The 19,646-nt window shown below is 41.6% G+C and overlaps 1 protein-coding gene across 5 annotated transcripts in view; it reads right to left on the minus strand.

Moving 5' to 3' along the window:
• The window catches only part of LOC137433757 (unconventional myosin-X), a 401,142-nt gene that overhangs the window by 58,964 nt on the left and 322,532 nt on the right, over positions 1–19,646 (minus strand). For all 5 annotated transcript variants that reach the window (XM_068126040.2, XM_068126039.2, XM_068126037.2 and 2 more), the window contains 5 exons: positions 15,601–15,707; positions 10,820–11,050; positions 10,456–10,489; positions 3,375–4,832; positions 1,967–2,090 (listed from right to left, as the gene is read on the minus strand). In XM_068126040.2, coding sequence (XP_067982141.2) covers positions 1,967–2,090; positions 3,375–4,832; positions 10,456–10,489; positions 10,820–11,050; positions 15,601–15,707 — 1,954 coding nt within the window. The remainder of the gene's footprint in view (positions 1–1,966; positions 2,091–3,374; positions 4,833–10,455; positions 10,490–10,819; positions 11,051–15,600; positions 15,708–19,646) is intronic.

Raw genomic sequence — 19,646 nt, forward strand, 5'->3', positions numbered from 1 at the left:
AAGCTCAGTCGTGCCAAGGAAAGACCGCACGACGGAGGATGCCCAGTCAGCGACTGACTTTGGAGGCCAGCCTGGAAATGTGGTTTTCCCAGGAAAGATCATGACAGGTAGTGAGACCCAAAAGCTTGAGTGACTGAACTTCTTTCAGACAATTGTTGAGAAAGTAGATGGGAGGGTTTTCAAGACGGTCTTTTCGGGGAGACATAGTGAGAGTGTGAGATTTGTGAGGATTGAAAGACATGTTCCACTTGATGACCAGCTTGTAATTTTATTGATCAAGTCATTGGAGAAGAGGAAGGATTTTGTCGGTAGCGATTATGGCGATAATGTTAGATGAGACAAACACAGCCACTGAGCTTGGAGGACGTGCCATCCGGGACACTCTGGGTACCAGTGACGTCACAATATTGGTGCCGCATTTCTCATCGCACTTAGTGGGGCATTTCGTCAAGAGGAAAAATACCTCCCCATGGATGCCAACTTATGGGAATTGTCCGTGTTATTATTTTTTTACGTACAGTAAAACCTTGCCGTCTGCGGAGTTTATGATTGTGTAAACTTCCGTGAATGGCAAAATCACGAATGGCGAGAAGACTTTTCTGCTTCGCGTACATGCACAGTACAGTACAGTATTGTCATGAAGATGTTCTTGCTGTGTAGCCCCAACTGATTGTAAATTTTCAAGTTTTTCGGCTATATTGTAATATAACATGTAATATCAAATTAATGAAAATACTGTTATCCAAAAATTGAAAGTGTTTAAAAACTTATGAAAACCGGATGAGTTTAAGGGATGGGTGGGTGAAGAGGGTTCACTTTTGCCGTGGGTACGCGTAAATATCAGTGTGGAGGGAGAGAAAGGGTGTCTAACAGTTAAGCAAGGATACGTTAAATAATAGACCATGAACACGCGGACGGCGAGGTTTTACTCTACTGAACATCAAGCAAGGAAGCCACACGTGTCATTTTTAAAGTATTTTGTATGACTCAGCTGGGCTTTGAACCGCTGACCTCTCAAACTCGGAACGGACACTTTTGCCATGAAAGATGTGCATTTCGGTGAATACGACTCAGGTTGTTGGGTGGATCAGACCATAAAAGTTGTGCATTGACTTTTTATGTATGTATCAGGTAGAATCATATGTACTTCAGGCTTTTACACCCCTTAGTGTTTGGGAGAAAGTTCGTATCAAAGTTTCATGGCAGGTGATTAAAACTTACGGTCTCCTTAAGGTTCCATCAATCTGCAGGAAACCAGAAACACTATTCCTTCAGCAGAAGTACGCATGATTGGATAGGCGTTGGTTAGTGTGGAATTGTCAGATAAATTCATCAAGACATCATTTCGGAATTTGGATGTTAAGATTGAAAGGGTCCCCACATTTTCATGGCCACCACCAATACAACTATCTGCTTCCATTATTGTCACCTTTCAAGTTTAGCAAGTTGTCAATGGTGACCCAGCGACCAAATTTCTGGAGCCGTCTGAAGGTTAAATGCTAACACCACCTTTGATCCTACCAAGGGTAGTTCTCTGTCAAACTAATAAGCCAGAAAATTGTAGTATTTACACTTGCAATGAAGCAATCACTTAGGATTTTTTCGTTACTCTGGATATCCAGTTTCAGTTGCAGATCGTGCTTACACATTGATGCATTTACAAGGAGGACAAGGGCTCAAGTAAACAGTTATTTCCAAGACAATGTGTGCACAACAGGGCCAGGGATGGGTTCAGCGGTTTCGCAAGAAGCCATGTCTGCAAACCACATCCTGGGCCTCCATGCTGTTGCGTGGATGGCATGGTACACATCTGCATAGCAACCTCACAAGTGTGATGGGGCTGCCATAAACTAAAAACAAACCATATGGGCTGCCATAAAATCTGTAAAACGAGGTCTCGACTTGATTTCATAACACAACTGGATGATAAATAACTTTGTGAGAATTCCTAAATCATGGAGCTGACCTCTGATGTTCAGGTATCCTTGGTGTGCGGTGGGACCAATGCAGCCATAAGCATCCTCTTCTTGAAAGGCGAGTTCATCGTCTGTGTCCGGTTGCATCTCGCCTTCCAGCTCACCATCATCGCACTACAGATAGTAATGGAGAAAATGTGCCGGTCTATAAATATTGGACAAATAATTTGCACCACAAAGCACAGTCAGTCCGCAAAAAGTTAAAGTCGGTGCATTTAGGTTCGAGAACAATTCATATGGCACAAAATACACCATTACTCGGTTTATAACATTCTCCATGTGAAACGTTTTACTGTCCCTCACAAAAACTGTGTAATTAGACAAGGCTCTCAGTAGAAGGCAAAGGATGCTCACTTTTGTTTTTCGGACAAATTACATTTTTTACTGTGATTTACCCAAATCTACAATTTAAAAACAAGACTGATAGTCTAACAATGGCGTAACCAGGCTTGGATCTGCTGAGTGGAGGATCTGCTGTGCCCCTGTCATGTGACCAGATCCTCAGCTCTGATTGGATGGACCGACAAACAGACAAACGATGTTCCAGACGGCATTTCCCTACGGGCTACGGCGTAAAAATATGGCTGCTGAACCACGTGGCCGATGACATCATCAATTTTTTTTCTGGACCAATTTATCCATAGGTCATGCTCAAGAAATTTTATATTGATCGCATCGTGTTCTACTTGTCGATTTATGACGTCATAATGAAGACATGTGACATCATCATTAACATACGTTATTCACAATGGGGAGTACTTTACAATTAGCCACCTTTCAATTTTTTTCCATGGAGCGGCTTCAGAGATATAGAGGTTCAAAGTTTTTAGGTTTATCCAAGATGGCACCTGCACCACGTGACCGATGATGTCATAATTATCTATAAAAAGTTATTCTACAGGAGGAGGCGCCCTATGGCCAAAATTCGTGTCAATTGGACCAACAGTTGCAGAGAAAACGAATTTTAAAGGGAATAAACCCGCAAAATGCCGGCGGAAGGGACATATTGTACATACGTACACAGGATGGGCAGACAAACGCTGTTCCAGATGGCATTGCCCTACAGGCTACGCCATAAAATAGAGAAATGAAGAAATGTGGGGAGTGGAGATTAACCACGAGAAACTTGAACAGATACTCCTCAAATGACACAGAAAGATAAGCGCAAATGGTAATAAAATACAATAAACCATGTCTGCCAAGTTACGTGCATGTGCATTGGAAACTCTGAAGAAATGGAAACTCCAAAGAAATGCCAGGTTGTATGGCATTGCATTTGATAAATACCTGAAGGTGCAGTTACATTAGCACAAAGAGAACAAACTTGTGTATTGTTAGGAGATGCGTCCCAGGCAGCGATTCACCACATGCTGGAGAGGTCATTGCAACACAACTTACGGATGAGAGGAGAGTCCTGGAACTGCTGCCTCCTACGGAGCCAAGACGTCCGAGCACCCCTCTGTAGCCAGCCCACTCGGTACCCTTTACCCGCCCAGCTGCTTGGTTCCGTTTCCACCTGCTCACATCACGTGACCAACCGCCTACGTGTGGCGACTCACAATCGTGGCTGTAACGGTCTCGGCTGTGGGAACGACGCCAATACAGGTTGGCACTTCCCTCAGATCTGTGTCGGCTTCTCTGATGCACGGCGGCGCCACCTATCGAAATACAGTAGTTGTAATCTATCGTCACTGGCTGGGAGTTGGGAGTGATTGAAAATTTTGTAGTGCTGGAACAGGTAAATACACTGCTGCTGCTGCTGCTGCTGCTGCTCTCTTCAGCTCCATGACATTCTGAATAAATGTTTTCTTCTTGTGGTTCATAGCTGGGTGGTGGAGTCCTGAGAGTGGACCTTGTATTTTCATCCGAAGTGCCTGGGTAAGCTGGAGGAGATTCCTTGAAGCCAAATGTCTCACCACCAACAGTAGCATAGTCAACAGAAATGCACCGAGTCATTGGGAGTGGAGGAGCACTGGGAATTACTGTTTCATAAATGTGAGCTTTGCTTTGGTCCACAGGAAAATCCGGATGCGAGTAACGAACACTGTGGTAGTCAAATGCGTGGGTTTTCAAACACGTGGGATCAACAATTTCGTTTGAATAAAACTGTTCTTCGGAGGAAGAATCGCCTTCCTCACTGCATGTACGAACACCGCTCGTTCGCTGATCGCTGAGCAGTCCTTCAACAAATACTGGCATCATTGTTGGTGTCACGGACTTTGATGCTGTTTCTCTGAAGGACCCATCATCTTCAACGCCGAGCCCTTCGTCTTCTTCCTCATCTCGTTGTTGCTTGAGATTGTTTAACAAAGAGTCTCCCTCTGGTTCAATAATCTCAGCATACTCATTGTCAAGTTGGGAACGCACGGAATATACCTGGAGAGTCATGGCAGGCCGAGCAGCATCAGGATGGTCAACTGGTAGTTCAGAGTATGGAAATTGTCCAGTGTTTGTAGGATCCTCCAAGGAGACATCAGCGATTGCCTGCTCAACATCTTGAAAAAACTCATCAAACTGCAATGAATTGAGAAATTCTTGGGCCGCAAGGTTTGCATCAGCATCCAAACGACGAACAGCCTCCTCATCCAAGGGCAAGCACAGCTCACCGACAGGCTCCTCCACATAATTATCTGTAACATCTTTCAGCATTTCAACTTGGAGGGTTTCCTCCACTGGTGATTGTGAAAATGCAAGATCACATTGATCCTCTTTTTGTACTTTCAACGGGCTGTGAGCTTCATCAACATCCATGGATCCCACCTGTACCAAGGTGCTCAAATCCTTCCCAAGTAGAGGTGTTGTAGAACGTGTGAGCATGGTACTTTGGCCATCCAGAGTACGAGGTGATTTATCAGCCTGTGAGGTGAACATGACAACAACCATGAGAGAATAAAAATGCAGATATGCTGCAAATAAAAAGCCATTTATTTGTTATGAACAAAATAATTGAGGAGGTTTTGACTTTTGACCTTGCGTGTCCACCACCATACTCCGCATATGATCCTTCCCATTCATTCATTTCCTCCCATCATCCATACTTTCATCATTCCCTCCACTACTTTCCTTTCTAGTCAAGCAGCTTAGCAAATGGATGTGGACGTTCTGGACAAATGCGCTAAATTTTCCGCACATGCTACCCATAGTTTTAGCTTTCCATTTTTGGTAGGAACCACTACCTCCGAATAGACTATGGTGGCCATCTTGGATTTTAAAAATGCCCGCCATGTAAAAACTTATATCTATTAATATCTCAGCTTCTAAGCCACTTAGTATCATAATTTTGGTGTCTAAACATACATTTTCAGGGTCAATGAATACAACTATACCATTTAGGATAGTGTCAGATTGGTTATTTGATCAAAAATAAAACAAGGCTTGGTTATTTTCAGGTTTTTTTTTTCAGGCAGAACAGTTCCATCAACATAGAGGAAAGAAAAAGAAGTAAAACAGATGGAGAAGTTAAGTGACATGTTTTATATGATGATTATTTCATAAGAAATTAATAATTTCATTTATTTTCAGGTTGACTAGCATGATGGATTTGAACATGTGCTTGATCTGTCAAGAAAAGACTACAGAGATTCTGAAATGCCCACTCAATGCACAAATAAGCAGGGACAAGTCAGAACCATACAGCTCCTTCCTGAATAACGTTAATTCTTTCAGAGCCCTGGGCACATTGCCAGTGGTGCTTAACTTTGGAGAAGACATGACTGTCGGTGAACCAGTCCAAAACCGGGGTGCATGGCACAAATCTTGCTATGTCAAGTTCAGAAAAGAGAAGTTGGAGAGAGCTACCAAAAAGCGTGGCAATGATGACGCTGCAGAGAGCTGCACTTCTGGGGTTAAACGGCCTCGGCACCAGTCGATTGACAAAATGGTCTGTCTGCTTTATCATTGAGAGAATGGACACCTCCATGAATTTAGAACACTTGGAGCTGACGAGACCATAAGACAAATGGCTACTGAGCTGCAGGAAACATAGTTAATGGCTAAAATAGAAGGTGACGATCTCAGCACTCGAGGCTAAATATCATCTGCAGTGCTTATAGTCAGGGCCCTTAGGGATATTTTGGGGGCCGTTTGGTTCAAATTCTTCCAAAAGCACCAAATTTGGCCCAGATGTTGCCCATGCCATACTCTTTCGATTTTTGACGGGCGCCAAGACGGGCGCCCCCCCCCCCCCGGGGGGCCAATATTGGCGAAATACTAAATGGCCACCACCCGGATTAGAGGAAAATCAGTTAAATAACCAAAAGGGTTGGAATCATGTATGATACCACTTTTCAGGGGTTTTCGAGGTCGAGGAATCCAATTATGATGTTATTTTGATGATTCGAGGTCAAGGTCAACCCTCAAGGTCATCTTAAAGGTCATTTTTGAGTCAAACATGTCGGTTTTTGAGTTTTTTGTCAAGATTTACGCGAGGTTCACCATTTTATGTTTCTGGGTTGGGTAATCGAACTCTGACCTTATTTTTGACAATTAGAGGAAATATTTACATGTCTATTTCCTAATTTTCAGGCATATGCAGTTCATCAGTCTAATTACAAAGGTACGGATTTTGATGTTTTATGAACTGTATGCCATATCCTTGTGTTTAATTTTTGTGCGATCATGATCCGGGTTCATGTATACATGATTGTATACATGTCATAAATATGACGTCATAGGTCATGTGACCTGGCGGCCATATTGGATTTTATGAAAACCTTAAAAATGGATCCCTGCCTTCATTTTTCGATCGATTCATTTTGAACTTTGACCACTTATAGTACGCCATGTGATTGGATGCATATCCTAATTATGACGTCATAGGTCAGGTGACATGGCGGGATGGACCGGTATGGTGCCCGGATCATACTGCCCTTAGCGCCTGTCAAAAATTGAAAGAGTATGGCATGGGCAACATCTGCGCCAAATTTGATGCTTTTGGAAGAATTTGAACCAAAATATCCCTGAAGGTGGGTTTTCACGGGACACGTGAACGGTTCGCGAAGGATGCGAATGTCGAAAAAATGGCAAAGTCCAATGGCAATGGGTCTCAGTGTGAGCTATGATGGAGTTCTTCAGCTTCAGAGCCAGCTTGCGACTGCTGTCTGTGAGAACTTTCAGGACAAAGGAGCTGTGGTTTCTGCTCAGCTGCGACGTGGAATGTTTACTGTTGGTGCGCTTGACAACTTGGGTCACGATCCTTCAAGTACAACTGCTAAGGGGTCATTTCATGGCACAGGCATCAGTCTGTTTCAGTTTCCCACTTCGTCTAATTCGGGAAAGAAGCAGAACGACATCAGACTGCCTTTGGTTGATACCAAGAAGAATCACCAGTTTCCAGACAGCTTCACCACAGTGTTTCACCACAGCTTCACCACAACAAATCGGCATCAGTCTGTTTCAGTTTCCCACTTCGTCTAATTTGGGAAAGAAGCAGAACTACATCAGACTGCCTTTGGCTGATATCAATAAGAATCACCAGTTTCCAGACAGCTTCACCACAGTGCCAGCCAGCTCTGGCTTTGAAGACAGCAAAAGTGTCAGTCCCACAACTGTCAAATGCATCAGCACCAAAAGACGGACAACTGGTAGGCGCACAATTGAAGGGGAAGAGCTGGCTGGAGCATGCTAGACAACAGATGGAGAAAGATTAAGTTGAAAAAGGTGACACTATTACCTGGTCAGCATTCCATGCCTCCATGCAAGATGCATCAGCAGATCAGCACACCACCCTTACACAGCTCTTGCCCCTTTTCTATGAGAAGGCAGCTACTGCAGCTATGATCAAGCATGGAATTAATGTGCTGCATTGGGCCACATAATTTCTCAATCCTGGACAGATACCAGTTATAGCCTTTGATGCACCACTCGATGCTCTTGCCAAGTTCACTCAGTGGAACTGGCCTGACACACATGGAGAGGATAAGTTCATAGCAATGTTTGGTGGCCTGCACATAAAGATGGCAATGTGGAAAACGTATGGTGACTACTTGGAGGGATCCGGATGGACCAATGCACTGACACAAGCTGCCATTGCATCATCAGGCACCGCCGACTAGTTTCTGAAGGCCTCACATCTGGCCAGAACAAGGCACACTCACCAGGTGACTGCTTTGGCACTGGCAAGGCTCCAGGAGGATGCTTTTCTGCACACTGAGGGAACACACAGTGATGAAGCCAAGGAGGCGCTGAGGCAGGAAATGGTACAGAAGAGTCCAACATTCCAGTACTGGGATAGAGTTCTCAACATGGAACTCCTGGGATTCATCTTTAACATCAGATCACACCGTGAGGGGAATTTTCCTCTGTATGTTGAAAGCCTCAAGGCCTTGGTTCCATGGTTCTTCCCTCGAAACCACCATAATTATGCACGGTGGAGTCCAATGCACATCGAGACATGGATAGTCTGCCAGCACCCATTCCAAAAGAGTTTGAGGAGCACAGTCACTTGGTCATCCACAAAACCACCAACAGATCCTCGACCATCCAAATTGACCAAGTCCATGAACAAAATAATGAACTAAAAATCCTTTAGCCTTCAGGAAATGGATGGTCTCAGGGCCTGAACAAGCAAGGTTACTGAAGGAGTTTGAAGAGGACGATCTCCCAAAAGATAAAGACTCAGATTGTGGTTATCATCAAGAAGAGGGATTTTCCACACAGAGACGCTTCAAGAAGCAGGCTGTGAGTCTGGTTCAGGTCATCCATGAGCTGGGAAAGCCTTTCCTTGATGACAGTGATGAGTTACTGGCACTAGACACACGGAATGTTTAGGATGAAACTGGTGAACCCGGTGCGAACAGTACATAGTCGAGGAAAGGATCAGTATGCCAAATATTGCAAATAAGTTATTATTGATCGCACATCCTCCATTCATGAGCCGATTAAGAAGGAATGCCCTTCCTCTCTTCAGTTGTCCACGGCCAAAAGCCAAGACCAAACAAGTGGGAAAGATCTCCCAAAAGATCAAGGGTGATGTTGTTCTGTTCTCTCACCTGTACATCGGGATGCAGCACAGAGTTAGTGACATGAGCACATTATTCTGCCATGAGAACCATCCTTTCCCCCCTTCATTATCTGATGATGGAAAATTGTGCTTCGGAAATAAATCAGATCTGATGAACATTCTGGCCAAAGACACCCACAATTATCCTCTTGATTCCATTGACATGAAGCTTGTTGATGGAGCTGCTGTGGTGCACTTGCTCCCCACTACCAACATTGTGACATTTGATGAGTATGCTGATTGGGTCTTTGTTCAATACATCATAAAACAACTATAAAACTCCAAAAGACTTGATATAGTATTGGACACATACATCCACAGCAGCATCAAAGAATCCACTAGAGAAAAGCGAGGAAAGGGTGTTCGGAGAAAGGTTGCGGGCAAGAACAAGCTCCCAGGAAACTGGGCCGACTTCCTACGTGACCCAGCCAACAAACAGGAACGGTTTGCATTCCTTTCCAACAAGATTGCCATTGTGGATTGCCCCGAAGAGAAGGAAATCATCATCACATCTGGTGTCACAGTTGCATATCAGGCAAGAATATGGTGCACCAGTGAGCAGATTGAACAACACGCACCTACTCCAGAAGGTTGGGGCTGGACTCTTGATGAGGACAGCAATTAATGGGTTCCTGTGTGGAACATGTTAGCTGTGGTCTCCATGCCTGCAGTGAACTCGTCAAATGCAGCTGCAAGATTCAAAGTGGATGTGGCGCGAGGTGCGCATGCAGAAAGGCTCGTTGGAAGTGCACTGAACTCTGCAGTCGTCACTGTGAGACGTAGGCTGGGAATAAAATGCATGTGCAGTGGTGTGTGAGGACAATATACCGTCACATTTAGTTTTTTTTTTTGTTTGTTTTTTGTATACAAGATCGAGGCTCGTGAAAGAGCCAACATTAATCACACAAAAAGTCAAACCAAACAAGTTGATATAGTTACAGTCTTGCCGTATTTTCAGTGACTATGGTACATTAACAGTATTCCGTTTCATTTTATTTTCAATTTTTATGTTCAGTTCCTTTTTTGTGAAAATAAAAATCGTCTGTTGCTTTTCTAAATGGTATAGTTGTATTCTTTTTGACCCAGAAAATGTATGTTTAGACACCAAGATTGTGATCCTAAGTGGCTTAGAAGCTGAGATCTTGGTAGATATGGGTTTTTACATGGCGGCCATCTTGAAAATCCAGGATGGCCGCCATAATGTATTCGGAGGAAGTGGTTCCTATCAAAAATGGAAAGCTAAGGTAATGGGTAACATGTGGGGAAAAATTGGCGCTTTTGTCCGGAACATCCATATCCATCTCAAATCCGGTGCTAAGCTGCCTGACTATTCCCTCTCTCCGATCAATCTTCTACCCTTACTTTTCTCAAAGTAAGCCCTCACTCCCAGTGGCTATGTTATAGCGAGATGGCCGAAGCAACAATATCAAGATTGCTGTATCATATTCTTTCAAATCAAAACAAGGAAAGTAAACCAACCTTTTGTTGTTCATTCTGTGGTTCAAGTTGCTCTCTGAAAGTAAAATAATAAACCAACCATGATATTCAGAAAGAACAAATGTGATGCAAGAGCTTCATAGCTCATATACCAGGAAATGCATTTGTGCGCAAGTTCATATGCACATTTGAGAAGAGGAATTTAATCAGAAAAATAAAAGTCAACTACTTCTACTATTCGAGCTAAATCATTCCATTTGTTTTAAATACACCAAGTGTCAGGTGCAGAAGAAAAATATTTTTGAAGCGAAAATGAAGCCAACAGGTGCAGAGTGTAATAAATTGGAGCTTCCACTTTGAGTTTAAAACATTCCATTAACACAAGACACTCATAACCCGAACTTACCGATCGATGTCCGATGGGCACAGCAGTAGGTCTGGCAAAACCGAACCGTGCCCTTCCTTTTGCTTTGCCTCGACTATGTGCTTGCATCTACGACGTGCCAGATAACCCCGCACGACCTTCTGTAGTTCCAGAGCTGCACGACGCAACTCAATGAACCTCCGACGGTGATGGTGAGCTCGATAGCAGCGCTGGATTATCACGGCACTGCACCTGAGCAGGCCGTACCACTTCCTGCACAAATGTCACACATTGGTAGTCGTAAAAAGCAGCAACACAGGATGACACCATATGTAATAAGAGAAATACTGCCACGTTATAAAGATGGCTGCATAATCAAGGCAACAAGATGCATCTCACAAAGAAGATATCTCCCGAGATAAACCAGCGACCAGATGAAACAGGTTTTTCTGGGTACATGAAAACACAACAATCAAGTATCACAAATTTTTCTTCACAAAGCAAATCAGAACTATAAAAAAAACTTCAGCTCTCTATTTTCTTCATTTCATGCACCAGGAGAGCCAATGACTTCAAAGTAGCACCGCCGATGCTGTACGTGTGGCTGTGATTGAGATAATATTAATAATAATAAATTTTATTTATATGGCACTTTTCAAATAAAAAAACATCTGAAAGTGCTGTACAAAGGAAAAATCACTTGTTCAGGTAAAAAATAAAAATTAAAAAAAACAGAAATGTGATTAGAATCAAAGTAGGGTAGAGTCAAATTACATACAATAGAAACAACAATCGAAAGGGTAAATGACATACAATAGGAATAACAATGGAAAAGTCAAATTACATACAATAGAAACAACAATGGAAAGGGCAAATAAGATACAATAGAAACAACAATGGATAGGGCAAATTACATACAAGCGAGATAACAACGGAAAGTGCAAATAACATACAATAGAAACAACAATAGAAAGGACAAATTACATACAATAGAAATAACAATTTACATACAATAGAAACAACAATGGAAAGGGTAAATTCCATACAATATAATATATAACAATGGAAAGGACAAATAAAATACAATATGAATTATAATGGAAAAGGGCAAATTAAATACAATAGTAACAACAATGGAAAGGTCAAATTACATACAATAGAAACAATAATGGCAAGGGCAAATTACATACAATATAAACAACAATGGAAAGGGCAAATGCAAATAACATACAATCTTACTATAATTCACCAAATGTCCGTCCGTCCGTTCGAAGTTACCGCAAAAACGGCTGAACCGATCACAACGATATTTTGGGTGGGTAATCCTGGGACCTCCTGGAGTAAAACAGGCAATGTTGTTTTTCCAATTTTCCAGTTTTTCCAAACACGATGGAATAATATTTACCGATATGAACAGTAATGTGGCTTTTGTTGAAATTCTACAAATACTGTTTATTCTACGTACCAGGAGAGAGTAGATCGACTCCTGGCACACTCTTCCTATATAAACGTGCAGCTCCGAAGTAACATGGCAGCGTGTGCAAAGCGACTGAGAAACAGGTGTAGCGGCCGCTTCCGTGTTACAGATTCGGCGTGCACTCTTCACACATAAACGTGCGACTGAGAAAGACGTGTAGCGGCCGCTTCCGTTTTGCAGAATTAAATCTTTTTTCAAAATGGGTGCCATGTACTGTTTAGATTTTGATGATTTGCATGTGATATGATTCAACGGATGTTTATATGAATCCTTTAAAATAAAAAAAGCCTTCAATTTCTGATATTTTGCCTTTTCATTTGGGCCTCCCAATTGAAGCCCCACCCATAGGGCGGGTACCGTTGCTAGTATAAATAATAATGGAAAGGGTAAATTACATACAATTGAAATAGCAATGGAAAGGGCAAATTACATGCAATAGAAAAATGGAAAGGGCAAATTACATACAATGGAAACAACAATGGAAATGGTAAATTACATACAATAGAAACAACAATGGAAAGTACAAATTCCAAACAATAGAAACAGCAATTGAAAGGGTAAATTACATACAATAGCAACAACAATGGAAATGGTAAATTACATACAATAGAAACAACAATGGAAAGTACAAATTCCAAACAATAAAAACAGCAATTGAAAGGGGAAATTACATACAATAGCAACAACAATGGAAATGGTAAATTACATACAATAGAAACAACAATGGAAAGTACAAATTCCAAACAATAGAAACAACAATTGAAAGGGTAAATTACAAACAATAGGAATAACAATGGTAAAAGCAAATTACATACAATAGAAACAACAATGGAAAGGGCAAATAAGATACAATAGAAACAACAATGGAAAGGATAAATTACATACAATATACAGTGCATTCAGAAAGTATTCAGACCCCTTCACTTTTTTCACATTTTGTTATGTTGCAGCCTTATGCTGAAATCGTTTAAATTCTTTTTTTCCCTCATCAATCTACACTCAATACCCCATAATGACAAAGAGAAAACAGGATTTTAGAAAGTTTTGCAAATTTATTAAAAAGAAAAAACTGAAATATCACATTGACATAAGTATTCATACCCTTTGCTCTGACACTTGAAATTTAGCTCAGGTGCCTCCCATTTCCCTTGATCATCTTTGAGGTGTTTCTACACCTTGATTGGAGTCCACCTGTGGTAAATTCAATTGATTGGACATAATTTGGAAAGGCACACACCTGTCTATATAATGTCTCACAGCTGACAATGCATATCAGAGTAAAAACCAAGCCATGAGGTCGAAGGAACTGCCTGCAGAGCTCAGAGACAGGATTGTGTCGAGGCACAGATTTGGAGAAGTCTACAAATGAATTTCTGCTGCATTGAAGGTTCCCAAGAGCACAGTGACCTCCATAATTCTTAAATGGAAGAAGTTTGGAACAACCAGGACTCTTCCTAGAGCTGGCCGCCCAGCCCAACTGAACAATCGGAGAAGAAGGGCCTTGGTTAGAGAGGTGACCAAGATCCCGATGGTCACTCTGGCTGAGCTCCAGAGATCCTGTGTGGAGATGGGAGAAACTTCCAGAAGGACAACCATCACTGCAACACTCCACCGATCTGGGATTTATGGCAGAGTGGCCAGACGGAGGCCTCTCCTCAGTGAAAGACACATGAAAGCCAACAGAATCTTGTTTCTCACATTCTGAGAGTCCTTTAGGTGCTTTTTTGCAAACTCCAAGTGGGCTTTCATGTGTCTTCCAAATCATGTCCAATCAATTGAATTTACCACAGGTGGACCCCAATCAAGGTGCCGAAACATCTCAAAGATGATCAAGAGAAATGTGAGGCACCTGAGCTAAATTTCTAGTGTCATAGCAAAGGGTCTGAATACTTATGTAAATGTGATATTTCAGTTTTTTCTTTTTAATAAATTTGCAAAACTTTCTAAAATCCTGTTTTCTCTTTGTCATTATGGGGTATTGAGTGTAGATTGATGAGGAAAAAAATGAATTTAAACGATTTCAGCATAAGGCTGCAACATAACAAAATGTGAAAAAAGTGAAGGGGTCTGAATACTTTCTGAATGCACTGTAAATAATAATGGAAAGGGTAAATTACATACAATAGAAATAACAATTTACATGCAATATAAATAACAATTTACATACAATAGAAACAACAATGGAAAGGGTAAATTACATACAATATAAATAATAATGGAAAGGGTAAATTACAAACAATATAAATAACAATTTACATACAATAGAAACAACAATGGAAAGGGCAAATTACATACAATAGAAATAACAATTTACATACAATAGAAATAACAACGGAAAGGGTAAATTACATACAATATAAATAATAATGGAAAGGGTAAATTACATGCAATATAAATAACAATTTACATACAATAAAAACAACAATGGAAAGGGTAAATCACATACAATATAAATAACAATGGAAAGAGCAAATAACATGAAATATAAATTATAATATAAAGCGGAAATTACGTACAATATAAATAACAATTTACATACAATATAAATAACAATGGAAAGGGTAAATTACATACAATATAAACAATGGAAAGGGCAAATTACAAACAATATAAATAACAATTTACCTACAATAGAATCAACAATGGAAAGGGCAAATTACATACAATATAAATAACAATTTACATACAATAGAAATAACAATGGAAAGGGTAAATTACATACAATATAAATAATAATGGAAAGGGTAAATTACATACAATATAAATAACAATGGAAAGAGCAAATAACATGAAATATAAATTATAATATAAAGCGGAAATTACGTACAAGATAAATAACAATTTACATACAATATAAATAACAATGGAAAGGGTAAATTACATACAATATAAATAACAATGGAAAGAGCAAATAAATGAAATATAAATTAAAATAGAAAGCGGAAATTACGTACAATATAAATAACAATTTACATACAATATAAATAACAATGGAAAGGGTAGATTACATACAATATAAATAATGGAAAGGGCAAATTACATACAATATAAACAACAATGGAAAGGGCAAATTACAAACAATATAAATAACAATGGAAAGGGCAAATTACATACCATAAAAATAACAATGCCAGCAACCATAACACCATATTCACAAACAATACCAAGGAATTGATTCCAGCAGTAAAGAAGGTGTTTTGCATCTGAACCTCCACCACTGCTGCAGCAGTCGATGAGTCCGTCCGATGTGCCCGGTGTCTGGTCATTTCGGGCACACCGAACCTTTTGCAAGTTCATCACTGGTGGGTGAGGAGGTAGGCCACGTGACCTAGTATGTTTCTCTCACCGTGTACAGTATCCCAGGACGTATGCACGGATAACTGAGGAAGCTCTTTCCAACTCCTCCTCCCTCCGTTTCTCGAGCTTGTACTCAAGTGTCTCTCGTAAGAACACCTGAAAAGCATCAACATCGTGGATTTGCAAAAATATTACAACTTCACAGAAATGTTTAACGTTTTTGAGAATGGAAAATAATGGTAAATTCAGGTGATGTCCAAAGGGTGAGGTTAATCTAATAAATCGCCATTAGCGTGGTAGGAAAAGCTAAACAGGTTTGATTCACATGTCTTTCTCCAGACATTTTTGACATAACATCACAATGAGTATTTCCAGCTTCTCGACAAGCTCAAGTCACTGCAGTTGGCGTGCAGGGCAGCAATGCAGTTATTCATATGTTCTATAGAATGTATTCAATCACATCTTCCCATATATTTTACTCGAGGAATAACGAAAATAAATAACTAGAACTGTGAGCAGTGGTGTCTGCTTCCAAGAAGTCCAAATGTGCCACCCACATGGAGTCCTATTCGTATGTTTTCTGGGAAAATGGAGCCCAAATCAATCGTCAGCAGGAAAAATTACAAAAAGTATGTTAGTTGTTGTGGCTCATTCAGGAATAGCAGGCCAAACTACATATAGTCAGCGAATTTTTTCATCAAATTGCAGTGTTTTGTGATTACAACATTCGACCAATAGCGAGCTTCCAGAGTTTTTAGAACAGAAGCTTCAAACTCACACTTCGATATGGCATAGGGGTGCTTATAAAGCTATCTGCCAAATTTAATGGTGATCGGTTTAGTAGTTCTGGAGAAGAAGATTGCTTTATGTTTGGGACAAAATCCAAGATGGCCACCAATACAGGACAAAATTGTAAAAAAAAATCAGTTCAGATCACTGAATTGAAAATATATAGAACGCTCATACTCCGTGAAAAGTGTAGCCGCCGTGTCGCCATCTTGGTTAGCACGACTCGACCACTCGCTTCGCGGATCTCGCTTGTTTGATCTCGTCTCGTTTGTTTGTGAAATAATTCGGACACTCTTTTTTTTCTTTTTTTTCTTTTTTGTATACAGAGTCGAGGCTCGTGAACGAGCTAACATTTATCAACCAAACAAATCAAACAAACAAGCAAACAAAGTATATAAAAAGGGGAGCGGTCGACAAGATGGGGAGAGAAGGGGAGGAAGCACACAAACACAACATTTGAGAGCAGGGACATCGGGAGATGTGTGGGAGGGAGAGGGCCTGCGGGGAGGCAGAATAGGTAAAAACGCAAGGACACCAAGGACTTCCAGGAAAGAAGACAAAAGTCACCTCAAAAAAGTGGATTTGGGGTGAAATTAGCGGGGGTAGAAAAGATCAAGGTTTTGGATTGGGGAAGATAAGAGTGGTGGTGAACAGCCGTTTTAAAGACCTGGAGGGAGGAGTGGGATTGAAGAGAGTGAGGGAGTTTGTTCCAGAGGCGGGAGAAAAGAGGACTGAAGGAGTGAAGGTGAGCAGAGAGTCTTGATTTTGGCAGTTTAACCATAAGAGGGTTGCAGGCAGATCTTGTGCGACCTGCAGGAATATTTGGGGGACAGAGCCCAGAGAGAGCTGGGGGAGCAAGGCCGGAGAGGAGTCGGTAGAAGATGGAAAGACCACCAACCTGCCTGTGGTGAGTGAGTGAAAGGCCCTTGGAGTTAGCTTCATCGCAGGAGATTCCAATGATTCTGAACACTTTGGTTTCAACAGCGTGAAGACGAGCTTGGTGTGACGCAGGAGCACCAGCCCATAGGGGAGAGCAGTATTCCATTGAGCTGCGGATGAAAGCCTTGTATGTGGTGAGGAGCTCAGGTGTGCCAAGGAAGGACTTCGCACGACGGAGGATGCCTAGTCGGCGACTGGCTTTGGAGGCCAGCTTGGAAATGTGGTTTTCCCAGGAAAGATCATGGCAGATAGTGAGACCCAAAAGCTTGAGTGACAGAACTTCTTGGAGAGACTCTTCGCAAGTTTCATGAAAATGTCCCGAGTTCTTCGTGCTCCCAAATTAACAGTATTTGTTCTCGAATTTTTTTTTGTGAAAAGGAAAGGCTAAAGGAAAGTGTTGTAGTAACTGTGATAGGTTTCCTATTGAAAAACGATCGCACAAAAGGTGAAAAAACGCAATCGCTTTTCACTCTGAATTACGTGCAAACGCATGATGGAAATCACCATCGCCCAGCATCGAGTGCCAACCAAGATGGCGCCCGGTAGCTACATCTCCACCTGTGTGGTGTGAATGGCAATGGTCATTCTATATATTTTCAGTTCAGTTGTTCAGATCAAGTTCCAAGGGGGTGCTATAAACATGCACAGATTGGCATAGCCAGCTGGAACAGTTTTTCAAAGGTAATTTCAAAATAAATCAATGGAACGAGAATAAAATGATAATCTACATATAATAGAGCTGTATGTTCGCTTTATACCAATTGGTTGGACAGCTGGCCTGATGTCACCCACAATTGTTCACTGAAAAAACGAGAACGGCACTCTTTGATGTCGAGGGCGTCGACCAATATGTCTCCGCCCACATTATTACATCATTATACATGTACCAAGTTTGATTTTGCCCAGAAAGCATGTTGTGGCCAAGACTTGTATACAAATGAATTTAAACTGACGTCAACCCAAATAACGAATTATCACCTTTCTTACAATGTATAATACCTGGGTAACTTAAGAAAGCTTGCTTCTAATTGGTGGAGAAAAGCCAATGGCAAAACAGCATTTCTCACCTACTAACCAGTAAATCCGGCACTTTATAGGTTAAATCCCTTCAGTTGTTCTTAAGTATCACATTTTTACCTGACATGACCCCATGAACTCATGACATGACCTCTGACATTTGATGCCAAAATCGAATCAGTTCATCTTTGCATCGTAATATATACTGATACCAAGTTTGGTCAAAATCCCATCACTGGTTCACAAGTTATCACAGTAACAGAATTTTTACCTAACGGGACCATTAACCTCTTGACCCCATAATATAATCTGTTTATCTTTACATCATTATACTGTACATACTTGTACCCAAAGTTTGACTTTGATCCCTTCAGCCGTTCTTAAGCTATAGCAGTAACAAAAACCTATCGTGGATGGACAGATGCGTGGACGGATTGTTACGGATTCCGGATTTATGTGAATTACTATTCAGGTCATTGCTTATTAATGTTTATTCTATTAAAGGTTGTTGTGGTTAAATGGTTAGAGGCGCTCCTGATAACAGGAGACCGGAAACGGGATGGTGAACGTGAAGAAGAAAAAAGAGACAAGGTCGGGAGAGAAAAGCGGCCATCTTCTTCTCCTCGCCCAGCTCCGACACGAGCGGCGTCGATATTGATCAGCGTTGGGAACGCTGAGTGTGGAAAGCCCGTCGGGCGAGAGGAGTTACCTGCGCGGGGTGATTGCCTGTTAAGTGTCGGGTTGCCGTGGGTTCCTGGAAGGGACCAAGCGTCCGGCACTGTTCGCCTCGACGCCTCCGAGGGCGTGTATGGGTCGCACCTTGGGCCTCGCGCGCTTTGCGAGCCGTTCACAGCCCAGAGGCCGCGATCACGCCCAGAGGCCGTTCCCGGTACGGAACGTGCACGTTTGGAGCACGTCAGCCAGGGGTCCGTTCAACCACCCGTGTGCGGCGAAGTCGACCTTCACCTTGGTCTGGAGGGGCCCAGAGACATTGTGAGGGACAGTGACCATTGAGGGTGCAGTAAGTGAGGGTCAAGGGGGGAAATATATGAGATGGCCATCTTAGTAATATTGTTGATTGATTGTTGATTGTTGTTGATTGATTGATTGGGGAATATATTATTGATTAATCCGGATCCTTGGTGTGGGGTTTCTTATTGACTGGCATTCATATTGATCGCGTTACGAAAGCGTATAAATCATATATCTTTCTGGCGGGGTTCCTCTCACGGTCCGGGGGTCACCGAGACCAGGTAGTCACCGGGAGGACCACGTAACAGAATTGGGGGCTCGTCCAATTGAATTCCGGGATCTAAAATTGTATAAAATAATAAAATAATTTTTTTATTA

The sequence above is a fragment of the Myxine glutinosa genome, chromosome 10 (assembly GCF_964187855.1).
Source record: "Myxine glutinosa chromosome 10, kmMyxGlut1.1, whole genome shotgun sequence".
Taxonomy (NCBI): Eukaryota; Metazoa; Chordata; class Myxini; order Myxiniformes; family Myxinidae; genus Myxine; species Myxine glutinosa.